General features: G+C 46.2%; 1 protein-coding gene across 5 annotated transcripts in view; it reads right to left on the reverse strand.

Annotated features, from left to right (window-relative positions):
* COQ8A (coenzyme Q8A) overlaps nucleotides 1-12,933 on the reverse strand; it is a 47,078-nt gene that overhangs the window by 7,297 nt on the left and 26,848 nt on the right. For all 5 annotated transcript variants that reach the window (XM_082049762.1, XM_082049765.1, XM_082049763.1 and 2 more), the window contains exons 6-9: nucleotides 7,244-7,366; nucleotides 2,671-2,756; nucleotides 1,465-1,605; nucleotides 148-229 (exon numbers count right to left, since the gene is read on the reverse strand). In XM_082049762.1, the coding sequence (XP_081905888.1) occupies nucleotides 148-229; nucleotides 1,465-1,605; nucleotides 2,671-2,756; nucleotides 7,244-7,366 (432 nt within the window). The remainder of the gene's footprint in view (nucleotides 1-147; nucleotides 230-1,464; nucleotides 1,606-2,670; nucleotides 2,757-7,243; nucleotides 7,367-12,933) is intronic.

Genomic DNA, 12,933 nt, shown 5'->3' on the forward strand with positions numbered 1-12,933 from the left:
AGGTACTTTTCACTGTTTCCTTGAAGCTGTTTCCTCCCTTTCCAGTCTATAGAGAACAGTTTGCAGTGCGCTGCTTGGAAGAGGTTGGCAGAACCCAACGTGTGCCAGCAGGAACACAGAGCCTGCCAAGGGTCTGTGTCTTTTTACCTTCAGGGAGAATATTGCTCATGTTCAGGACAGTCATCAGGTTGTTAACATCACTGTTGATGCTCTGGGCAACTCCAGGGTACTGCAGGACAGAATGGGAGAGAGCCATGGTGAGACCAGATGACCAAGTTATACAGGGTAAGATAAAAACATCTTCCAGCTCAACATCCACTGAGCCTCACAACACAGCCACCTACAGCCTGGCAATGAACCAGGGCATACCTGATCCACACACCCCTCTAAAAGCCGATTTAAAGCCCAGCATCTAAAATGGGGGACAGAGAGACAGGCTAAGATGCATCTCCTTGCAAGCAAAATGGCCTGTCAGGTCCCCTGACAGTGACTCTTCCAACACATGAAAGGTTCTCAAACACAAAAGTCTCACTACAGATATGGCAGTCGGTCATGCACCTACCACAGCTGAAAGGACACGCCACCAACAGCCACAGAGCATTTCACCCACAGCAGGAGGGCAAGTGGTGAGGCCTCAGCCCAGTCCTGACAAAGGCACCTCCTGTTCTTTCTCACTTTGTCAGGCAAAAAGGGAACCAGCCTACCCTGCCGTGGAGCAGAACATTTTCTGGTGCCACAAAGCTAACTTTCCATTGCTTCTACCTTGGCCTAACTTCAGAGAGTAGTTTGGAGACAAATGGTTTGAGAAGAAGACACCAGTGCCCATCCATACTGTTTCTGAAATCTCCCCATGTTACCAAATACACCAACCAGACAACCAGCTTTGCCTGGGACCCTGCTGAGTCAGCAAGGGATCTCACTCCTTTGGATTATAAACCACATATATGGGGGTTTCAGCTCCAGACCTCAACTCTGTTAAAAATACCTTCTTGAAGCTGCTGACAGCTTTAGTGTGAGTTGGTGAACATGCTCCTGCATTGTCAGACTGCCACTGCTCAACCGTCAGTGTCTGCTTGTCACTTAAAACTTCTTTGACCTTTGGGCTGTGGCCAGAAAGGGACATGTGGCATGTGCAGGTCCTAGAGAAGGGACTGACCTATGGAGCAGGTAGGACCCTCACACACAACTCCAGAAGTACAAGCAGCCCCTCACCACCATTATCCCCACATTTCACTGATACACCTGTGAGATGTCTCTTGCTCATCTGGAGTCAGAAACTGCCTCAAGCTGCAAAACCTTTTCTGTCCCTTCCTTCTGCCTGCACTAGCTAAGATATTGCTGCATCCAAGTTGTCACTTGCATTAAAATGTTTCTTATATGTCCAGCAGTAAACGTATTTATATGCAGCTTCCCTGCCCTTCTATGGGGCACAGACAAGAGACAAGGATGGTCTGTAAAGCCCACCTGGATTTTCATGGCAACTTCTTTCCCGTTTTTCAAGCGTGCCAAGTGGACCTGACCGATTGAAGCAGCAGCAAAGGGGCGTTCTTCAAAGGACTCCAGTTTATCCCTCCAGTTGGGGCCAAGATCATTGTTCAGAGTTTTCTACAAATAAAAAGCAAGCATCAGGATATGTGAAACAAAGATTTAAGATTTTTTGCTAGTGGAAATTGCACTCCTCTGAGGTGACTCACACAGCCTATGGTAGTTCTGAGTACCTAGACCCTGCTTTCTAGACTGTCCTCCCTTCCCCATCATTGCAGACCATTGTGAGGAGTGGTCCGGCCAGCAGTGTTCCCCCAGCACCCAACAGATGCTGATGAGATGTGTGTGAAGCTCTGTTGCTCCTGCCCAAAGGACAGAGATCTTGAGCACAAATACTGCTGCCTTAGCAATACAAAAGTCGCCTTTTTGGTGCTACTTGTTATCTTCCAGAAAATGAGCAAAGAGCTAGATAGTTCTCCTCCTTCATCATGCTGCCAAGCTGAACAGAAGCAATCCAAGCATGCAAGAGTGACTCTCTTTAAGGCAATATTGACAATTAAACATCACAGCTTGCTTTAACAGCTTTTTTGCTACATTGCCAGAGTGCCATATTTAAGTTCTGGCTCTGCTCAGTGTCTTGCAGAAGATAAGTAGTGCTGGCAGTTCCTCTTGCTTCACCCTTCACATCTTAATTTACAGAGGGCGAGAGAGAGAAAGAGAGAACATGTGCACTGGATAAAGCAAACTTAGTTTGCTTCATTGTCGCTCCTCTTGGTGGTGGGTTAGATTTAACCAAAAATGTAAGGACAAAGTTGCTGATATTCTAGACACTGGCTTAGCATCCACAAGAAAGACAAGAGAGGAAACAGAAGCAGAGGCTACATTAAACCAGACCCTATGATCATATTTGTATGCAACATCCTGTTCCATCAGCATAGTCATGGGACATAAAAAAACCCCACATTTTTCCCTCTCTAGAGCCAAGCTTTCATGTTTTGGAGAGAAAAGGCAGCATATGATCAAGAGAAATAATTAGTTGTTATCCAAAATTTAAAAATGTGCAACGTTATTGAAAGAATACTCTTAGAAATCCCCATCCACCTCCCTTACTGAGGTATGTCACAGGTGACATTTATTATGTTATTGTCCCTACTTCCCTAATACACAGGAAGAATATTTCCTCACCATCATCTGCTTTATTGGCATGAAGTCAGCACTCTGACGTACACGCTCAAAAATCCTCTGGAGATGGGGGTTGATGAAGGCATCATCTGCCAAGGGAAAAGCACACAACAGTCAGTGCAGGCCTTGCATCCTCCAGCACATGAACAAACACGTACCTGCATCCAGACGAGCCAGGCTGTCCTGCCCCCAGGCACACCCCAGTAAAAGTTCTGGAAATAATTCTAGTTTAGAATCTCTCCATACTGAGAAGTAGCACCTGAGGTGCCCCTCCTGAGGCATCACACCTCTAAAAATGAGCCAAATAGAAGTCTTGCCCACAAGTAGTGAAATAAAGGGAAAAAGCTCCTCCTCGCTTTTCACTCTTGCGAAACAACTGCGTATTACCCAAACATCTCCTACGCTACCCTCCTGCTGCAGAAGAAAGTGTCTGTGCAGCCCCTCCCAATTACGAAGGGAATGACAACGTATGAATACACTAGAAAGCATGCTGAGAAGCCTTTTTACACTTCAGAATCAAGCATCAGTTGTCACAGAGCTCCCTGGCTTTGTCCAGCAGCACTGCCAAGGGCAGCGGGCAGCTCTGCACAGCGTGGAGGCCTTTGGTGAGACGGTGGGTTGCACAAACCCGAGTGCAGAGTGTTCTGCACAAGCCTCTGTCACCCACCAGCCCATCTCCTGGCTGACAGCGGTACACCATTCAGGTCTACGAGAGGCCACTGGGCCATGCATGCACAGGTCGCAGAAGGAACCTTCTGGAGAGTCAGCCCAGCACTCCCAGGTTCACGGCGTGGTTTAATCCAGTTCATTTTAAGGGGCAGCAGCTTCTCTAGAAAGCTGTGCAATGGTAAACCACCACTTACACAAGTCTTGAACTCTGAGAAATCAGGATTCAGCAACTGCTACCATAACTCACTCTCCAAATGCAAAGCAACTGCAAGTGGGTAGAAGGAAACAAAGCTGAGCCAAAAGTAACTTATTTTAAGAGTCAGAAGGATATAGCAAGCAAATATTTACACTCATAAAAAGGAAGGGCAGGGGCATCTTGAAAGATTAGTCCTCTCCTTCGAGCTTCCACAACAGCCCAGAGAAAAGCCACCAGTTCTGGAAAACTTTTCATTTCCTAAATCTAATTCCTCTCTAAGCCTTTATCCACTGCTCTCCCAACACTGGAAAAAAGTCCAGGCTACCAGCCTTCATATTGAGAACTCAACCTGCACATGTGCTTGTGACATTCAAGTAAAAATCCATCATTCCTCCGCGTTTACAAAAGCATGTACAACCAAGTTTATCCCAGGAAACAAGAAACAAACAGCTACCTTAAGAGCACTGTCCTGGCAAGAGAGGTGGAAAGGAATGGAGAGAAAATGATAGATAATGTGCAGACATGACATTAACACTCAGTATTGTTTAGAAATTCCCACTGAAGCCATGAGCAGCATTTAAAAGTACTAACAAAACCCCACTTGTGGAATCAATAGGAGGTTTTCAGAGGAGCTCCCGTTTCATCACTGCACATCAGAGATAAACAGGCCTTGCAGGAACAGCAAGTGAAACTCCCGTTGTGATGTTATAACCCTGCAAGACTGCCAGATATTGCATTTGCATGCACATTTCAAACACTGAAAGAAACTTCTGCTCTGTCATCAGCTGGGATAGGGGAAGCTTTTGTTAGGACAGGAGAGGCATCTATTACCTCTCTTGTGAGGAAATGCTGAGAGAGTTGGTTGTTCAGCCTGGAGAAGAGACCTTATTATGGCCTTCCACTACTCAAAAGGGGCCTATAAGAAAGATGGGGACAGACTTTTTAGCAGGCCTGTTATGACAGGACAAGGGGTGATGGTTTTAAACTGAAAGAAAATTCAAGCTAGATACAAGGAAGACATTTTTTACAAAGACAGTGGTGAAACAGTTGCCCAGAGAGGTGGTAGATGCCCCATCCCTGGAGATATTCCAGGCCAGGCTGGATGGGGCTCTGAGCAAGTTGATCTGGTTGAAGATGTCCCTGCTCATTGCTGAACTTGGAAGGTCCCTTCCATCCCACACTATTCTATGGTCAATGGTGTACCACTGCCAAGCCTCTGAATATTATAAAAACTATTCTCAGGGGTATGTGAAAATATTAGCCACCATACTTTAAGATGATCAGCTGCACTTCCTAGGATGGCTGTGCAGAAAGAATGGACCTCGCTAAAAGTGACTCTTGCTCTCAAGAAGCCTTTTGTGCCAAGGTATCAGGGTCTGCCACAGCCATTTAGGATCAACTTCTGTTCTTTTGCTTATTACTGACATCCAAAAAACTCCCAAGGTATTTCAGCCTTTAGTCAGCAGGCATTCGTAACTGGTTCTTAACTGAGGCTGCTTGACCACCACTGCTTTGTTCATTAGCACAATGCCAAATAGCCAAGAGACCTGCATGTCCAGGTTGACTGTACAGAAACTCAGCAGCCACGTTAAAAAAAAAAAAAAAAATCAGTCATGCTACAGAGGAAACACTGACAAAACGAGGCTGACAACATGCTGATGAACAAGGTTATACGTGTTTGTGGTAAACTGATGAGGCCTTACTGGAACAAAACACAAAGCAAGAGTCTAGGCAGGGCGCTCCCCACTGGCAAATGCAGCTGCTTTTCCAACATCGGCCAGAGCACACGCAGGGGAACACAGGATGATTTTGGGCCCCTGGCACCTCTTCTGTATACAGCCCTCAGGGATGTGTCCCTCTAACAAATCCACTGAATCCCAGAAGCAGGCATCAAGGTTTGTAAGGACACTGCTTTGTAACTTCTGGGTGGTTTAGCTCACAGGTGCTCATCTGCACCTGGACAAGGCAACACAGAGCCCCTGTGCTCAATTAGTGCACATCCTCATTAATAGAAGAAGCCAATTCAAACTCACCAGGTCACAGGGAAGCCCCTGAAGTGGCAGTAACTCTGTGAAACCCTCCTGTCCAAACAGCCAGCCCAAGAACTGGATACTCTGCACTGTTGGAAGTGTCCAACTTATCTGACCACCACTGTCCCTCAGCAAGGTTACCAGGGCCCTGTGTTCTTGCCAAGCATTGCAGCACTCCACACAGTCGTCACAAGAGTCAAATGAGGGCTGGGCAGCACTTCTGAGTTGCTAAAGGCCTAAATAATCTTGACACCCAAGTGAAGTCAATCGGCAAGTGTTTGACACTCCTGCCAGAGCTTGGTAACATTAGGAGACAGCAGGCAAGTGACAAAAATCCAGAGCATTTCTGGTCCTCAGAGCTGGCCTTTCACAGCTGTTGCCTCTTTACTCACATCCAAGCCCAGGGCAGATGTGACCAGGCTCTGGGCACCCATCAGGTGCAACTCAAATAGCGTCTTAAGAATTTTAAATTAATTTCCACCTATGGTAGTTAAACTTTATAGCTGATTTCCAGACCCCACATAACCAGAGGCACTGGCCACAGAAAGCAAGGAGCACAAGAGCTCCTCCTGGATCTTCACCATGAACCACCAGTCACTGGCACCTGGCAGCTTCTGGAGGGTGAGGAAACAGCATATGGGGTGGCAGCCTTTGACACAGCAGCTGCTGCATCCCACCTCACTTGGTTAGTGTTGCCATCAGTCTGGCACGCACCTAAACCAAGTGATTAGCAAATGAAGAACTATGACATGCCACAGTCAGGACACTCTGGAAAAGTGAGCTGGTCTTGCTTTATTGGCTAGCCCGGGTTATTTAATACAATACTAGATCCAGCCTCATCAGTCAACACCTACAAAAATTCAAGTAGAAGCACAAGCCAAGCAAGCACAGTACTTCAAACACTTAGACACTGACTCAGTTTCAGTGACATCTTGAAAGCTATTTCCAGACAAGTGTAACAGCTATTTTTGGCTGGTTCTTTCTTTCCCTATCAAGTTGTGCAGGAAGGCAAAGTGGACAGGTCCAGATAAGGTTTGAACTTAGCACACCTGCTATCTTCCAGGAGTAACCCAACAGTTCAGTGCAGACACTGATGTCACTCATGCCTTCACCTGTGATCACTGACTTCAGAGCCCAATGGACTAAGTATCAGTTTGAAGTTTCCTCAAGATGAAAAAAAGGGTTTTACAGCTGATAATCTTATCAGCCTTTCTAGCAAAGCTTCAGTGCCAACAAAGCATATAAACCATAAACATGCTGTAGTCAAAAAGACTGTGGATAAAACCTTGACCACTTTATGCGAACAAAGAACAGGATCGCTTTTTGTCATCATCCTCCTCCCTTCTAGCAGGACACTTGTGTACAAAGTGTGATATACCCCTGCTTCTCACCAATTGCTTTTAACACAGGCACTAAAATTCACAGAGAGCATCACCTTATTTTCAACCAATCCCTGTTGTGTGCCTGGCACAACAGAGGCATTGGCAAAGTGATAGTGTATAGTGGACACACCTAGCTGTTTTATACTGGGGTTAGACTGCATTGAATCAAATTTATCTCTACCACATGAGAAAGCCACTTGTTTAGTCTCTTCTAAACAGCTGAGAGTAGATCACAAGACATCAGATGTCGCACCTGGCAGCACCATGGAGGACAGCTGAGGACCTTTGCTACCACTTACCTTGAATGCTCAACATTTGTCCCAGCTTCAGTGCTGCTCCCCGGACCTTGCACAAGGTTCTCACAATTCGTTCTGCATTGGCTTCCGACAGGAATGGGCTAGAATCCATCACCGCTTTCTTTCCTGAGCGCAAGGAAAAAAAGCATATGTATGAGAAACACCCTTATCTCAGCAAGCTCGCTTCATTGTGCTAGCTCACATTCAACAGGAGATCTGCCATTCCCCAGAGAAATCAAACCAGGACTCCACTCAGTGCCTTCACTGCAACCCAGGGGCACAGACTGTAGTTGTACATGTGTCTTGTGACAACTCTGACGCTGCTGGCCTAAGGGGCAGCAGCATCAAGTCACAGCCTCTGTGGATCTCCGTGCTGCTGTGCAAGCTGGACAGATGTTGGTGCTTGAACTCACTGTATCAGCTAGCTCAACATAAAACACTATGTGAAGGTCTCCAAGGCCCACACGGTAGGCTGCAGCACAGCCATGGCCTCAGAAGAGCAGCAGGGTGAGCCACAGCAAGGGGGAATTGGCAGTCACACAAGCATCAGCTTGCACTGAACAAGGCCCAAAATATATATACACTCAAACACACGTCCCCAAAAAAGGGTAAAGCTTTTTTTTTTTTTTTTTTTTTTTTTTAAGGGAGAGGGAAGGAAACTCTTGGTCCCTTTGGTAGAAACAACCCAGAACTCCTCCTCCCATTGCTGCCCAGTAGAGCAGGGTCAGAGGGGCAGGCAGGCACCCACCAGCCGCTTCTCTTGGGGCTGCAGCTCAGCTCCTGCTTATGGAGAGCCAAGCAGGAGGAAGGTCAGGTCCTACAGCCAGGCTGCTGGGCCCTCAGCTGGTATGCAGATCTTGGAGCCACATCATTTTTTTCAACACATCAGAGGAAAGGGTACTAAGGACAGAACAGCTGAAGCCCACGTATATAACAAGCAGAGCCCAAAACAGCACAGCAGCTGAAATGGCCCTGAAGATCTCAGGCAGATGGAAATTACTGGTGTGTAGTGTAGTAACTGCAGCAGCACGAGATGCTCTCCACCTCCAGCTAGCTCTCAGGAGGTATACAGAGACAGGCCAGGGGACAGGAGAAAGAACCAAGACTGAAGTAGCTGCTGTCTGAACTCTGGTGGCTCACACAACTTAATACCACTTTTCTGAGGTGCTAAGCATGTTACTGATGTGATAGACATCCTTCAGCCCCTCTGAGCAGCTGCCTTGCTTACAAAGCTTTCCCTAGAGATGTGATGCCACTGAACTCTCCACTGACAGCACAGAGAGGTGCCAAGCACTGCCCTCCCCTGTCCTTCAGCCTCTCCTTTCCTCCACCTGTTTGTGGGAGAGCAGCAAGATGGCACTGCATGTGCAACATGTATCTGTACCAATCTCTCTCCTAAATAAAGAATGTACATGAAAAGGAGAAATAAAAACACCAGGAGGGAATACACAGGACAACTATCCTGCTCTTGAGAGCAAGATGCAGAGAAGCAGGAGAGACCAAGAAGTCACCATTTGCATCTCACATAGCAACCCTCAGAGCACATTTTACTCTGTATCCTGAATGTGAGCAGTTTCAGAGACTGAACAGGCAGAGCTGCTCAGGGCAGAAGGATGTGGCTTTACCCACTTGGAAAGCTGGCTCTGGAGAGTGGAGTGCTTGGAGCCATCTAACAGAGCTCTGGCTCTCAATGATCCCATCAGGAAAACTCTGTCTTTAGCAATGATGAGGCAAATAATCCCTTGTATGAGCTCTATCAGACACACAGGAGCTAGGGAAAGTACTGAGTCAAAGCCTTACTTTCCTTCATGCCACCTGCACACAAAAACATCCTCCTTTGAGTGTGTAGCAAGACAAAGGAGTTAGTTAATGATTAAAATAACCTCCAGAAGCCAACAAACCCTGACAATTTTTAAAAAGCCTAATCAGAAAAAGAGCCAAACACAGGCACTCCCCATCCTCTTCTCCTGGCATGCTGCTCATTGAAGCCAAGCCCCAGGGGCACTACATGCTCACCAGGCAGCCCCACAGCACCTCATCAGCTGTGGCTTAGGTACTTTGCTAACAGTGGGCATGAACTTGAAAGCAAGAAAGCGACTTGAAAGCAAGAGTCAAAAGCAAGATTATGGAAACAGCAAGTGAAGAGGAAAATACAGAGAAAACAGACACAGGCTTCCAAAGCCGTAGGGAAAGGAAGAGGGGATAAAACGCAGCACAAGCTCATGAAGAAATATACCAATATTTCCTGAGGAAATGGCAGGAAGATGTGCCAGGCGAGGTTCAGGCTGGACATTAGGAAAAGGCTCTTCACCCAGAAGGTGGTGGAGCACTGGAACAGGCTCCCCAGGGAGGTGTCATGGCCCCAAGCCTGACAGTGTTCAAGAAGAGACTGGACAACACCCTCAGACACACGGTGTGAACTGTGGGGTTGTCATATGCAGGGACAGGAGTTGGACTTGATGATTCTTGTGGGTCCCTTCCAACTCAGGAAGTTATATGATTCTATATTTTACAGTAAGCTAACATTTTTCCAAAAGATGTCTGGCACCTTTTGATGCTACAAGCTATTTCCTCCCCACTCCAAGATTACAAAGTTGTTTTGGGGTTTTTGGGGGGTTTGTTGTGGTTTGGTTATTTGGTTATAAGGAAAGAAAAAAGGCAAAGAGAAGTCACATCGAACCAAGCTGTGGCAACAAGGAGAGCTCAGAACTGAAGGCTCCTGCAGCCATGGTACCTAGAGCTCAGTTCTTCCCCCGCAGAGGCAGCAGGCAGATGCACTCAGGAGTCTTGACCCACACTTCTCTCTCCAAATCCAGAATTGACATGAACACTTCCAAACCTGTGTGCATCGCACAGCTGTATCGGTGCTTTTCTGCCTCCTTTGCTACTGTCAAATTGAGAACTAGCCACTGGACTTTGCATGTGCATTTGGTTTTAGCACCATCTGCCACAAAAACTTTGGGGCAAGGGAAGAGTCAAGAAAACAGCCTAAGCACTGTGACTGATGACACAAGATTACATTATTCCTTTTCATAAGAAAACAACTCTACATTCAAACCTAGGCCAGCTGCCAGCCCTTGGGGGCTCTGCCCAACCTGGCATCTGCACGGTGCCCAGTAGAACAGCCCTGTACAAATAGTTAATGAGTTACAAAGCTGACCTTGAATCCAGAGTCTCTTTAGTAGTAATGGCAGCTATTTATCTGGGCACCCTTTCGTTTTTATTCCTGGAAACTTACTTCTACCCTCCCCTTCCCACCCCATGTCAGCCTTTCACTTTAGATACACACTCTAAATACTGAGACTGCCATCAAGGTCACCAGTGACTGAGGAAGTTATTTTTAATTAGCTACATCAGCCTACCAATAAAATTCCCACTGGAAATCAAGCACAGCCTTTTTTTTTTTTGTCTTTTTTTTTTCTTTAAAAAAAAAAAAAAGGAAGATGAACCAAACCACTTAATAAAGAACTTACAAAGGGCAGAATTAGGTCCTCAAGCCCTTAAACACACACACAAAACACTGCACCTACTCACAAAAATTTGGTTGGCAATGGAAAGAATTTGTCCAGGACATCAGGCTTGGATGAAGAAGGGAGAACTTCACAAACTCTTGCACCAGATGATTTTGTTCTATGACAAATCCCTTAAAAAGTGAACTGTTTATGAAAGCAGAGACAATTCAAAACAGAGAGAGAGAGAGGAAGGACCCTGTGGCTACTAAACCAGGATGGGGAAATTGAGCGGAAAAAGACAGATTGGCCCTAAGGCAGTTGGTAGGGAACATGTAGGACATTGTGGTCCCTCCATTTGATTACAGCAATGGAAAGTACTACGAAGATCACTTCAGCTCAGCTTGCGGTTTTGTCACTGAAGGACCAGTGTTTCTAGCGCCATTTTAAAGGAGTGAAGACACTTACATTTGTAGTGCCTGGACAAGAGCATGGTAACCAAAAGAAGGCTCCTTCCCATCCTGGCTCCCACTGACAGTGTGAAATTCTTAGGCATGACTTCAGGCATGTACACACCCCGCTTGTTTAAGTTTGAAGTGCCAAGAAGTTGCTATTAATATTGCAGCAGTGAGGAGAGAAAAGACATCATCTACCACCTTCCAGGGAACAGGACAATATGTCACCTTCAATAGTGATGGGTCTCAGCCTGAGCTTATGGCACTGCAGCCAGAAAATCTGTACACAAATGCCTCAAGCTGGATTCATGAAAGGGGTGCAGAGGTTTTTTTTTTTTTTTAAGAAATATAGAGGTACCTATGTCAAGAGATTTCCCCCAAGAACAGCTAAGGCTGGTACTGCCAGAAGAACAGTAAGAAAATAAGATCTTGGACTCAAGACTGCGTACATATCCTCTGCCATGCATTTTTGCAGGAGCAGGGCCCATGGAGGGAGTTCTCATCCATGGAGCCTTACTCACCACTGTAAATCCTGGGGAAAACACATCCAAGGGCACAAGACAGAGGCTGTAGCTGCATCACCTGGAGACTCTGATGTGTTCTTAGTGTGAAACACTCCAAGACAGCACAAGGGTTGAAATAGTCTTTTACTTCTGCCCCACCTCAGCACTTGCTGCTATCATTTTCTAACTCTTTTGCCTTAGCAGCAGCCCTCATGGCCTCATTCATTAAACAAGGTTTGTTCAAGAAAATTACTCCTCCCCAAGCACAACTCAGGCTGCAGAGCTGGCTTCCGGCAGCAAGTTATAGTTATAGGGGAAAATAATCATTTCCCTAGCAAGAAGAAAAAAAAGTCTGAAGGTGCAATTGCTTTATTGCAAGGAAAAAGCATCTGTTACCTTCTAAAGAATCCTTCCCCATGCTGTGAGGAAGAGAAAAAAAGCTCACGTTATTCCCTCAGATTTCATAGCTCTGCAAGCTCATGTTTGTATTTTGGGGTGTGCCCAATTAGAAAATAATCTGGCAAGCAGAGAAATACCAACAGTTGTGCAATCTGTTAAAAGCAAAGCCAACTTCTAACAGGTATGAACGACCTGTAAAACATCACAAGCACTGAAAGCCAAAGCCTTCAAAGATTCTCTACAGGATGGGCCAGGTTTGCCTAAATGCATGCTTTTAAGCAAAGAAACCCACCCAGCCTCAAACACCTCAGGTCATGAACAGAAACTCTTAGCCAAGGATCCTTTTTTCCACTGGGTTGCTTTGTATCGCATAGTTGTACAGGGACCACAAAGATACAAGCATTAACTAGGAGTGTCCTGGCTGACACACAAGCCGCTCTTCACCCCTGCCCCTCCACCACAGGCAATGTGTTTCATCTGCTGGGGTGCTGGGTTTTGGCTGGGGGAGCAGGAGGTTTTGTTTTGCTTTTTTTGGGGGGTTTTTTTGATTGTTTTGTGGGGGGTTGTTTGTTTGGTTTGGGTTGTTGGGTTTTTTTCTTACCCCTCCCCTTCCAAATTTCTTCAGTTTTCAGCCACTCCAGTACCTTCTAGAATAGAGGTTCACACTTTCTCAGTCTCCATCTCCTCCCTACTCCCAAAGACAACCAGGAAAAAGACACAAACTGGCCTTGTAGCAGAATACTATTGGCCACAGAGTAAAATGACAAGGATCCAGCAGCTGTCATTACTTCAAAGTAATGCTTCTGAACCAGGAACAATTTTTACCTCCAGCTGCAAGAGCCTGGCCCTTTCCTCAGTTCCCTCCAGTCACTGGAAATAATCTAAAC

This window comes from Streptopelia decaocto (genome assembly GCF_964273445.1).
Source record: "Streptopelia decaocto genome assembly, chromosome: 3".
Classification (NCBI taxonomy): domain Eukaryota; kingdom Metazoa; phylum Chordata; class Aves; order Columbiformes; family Columbidae; genus Streptopelia; species Streptopelia decaocto.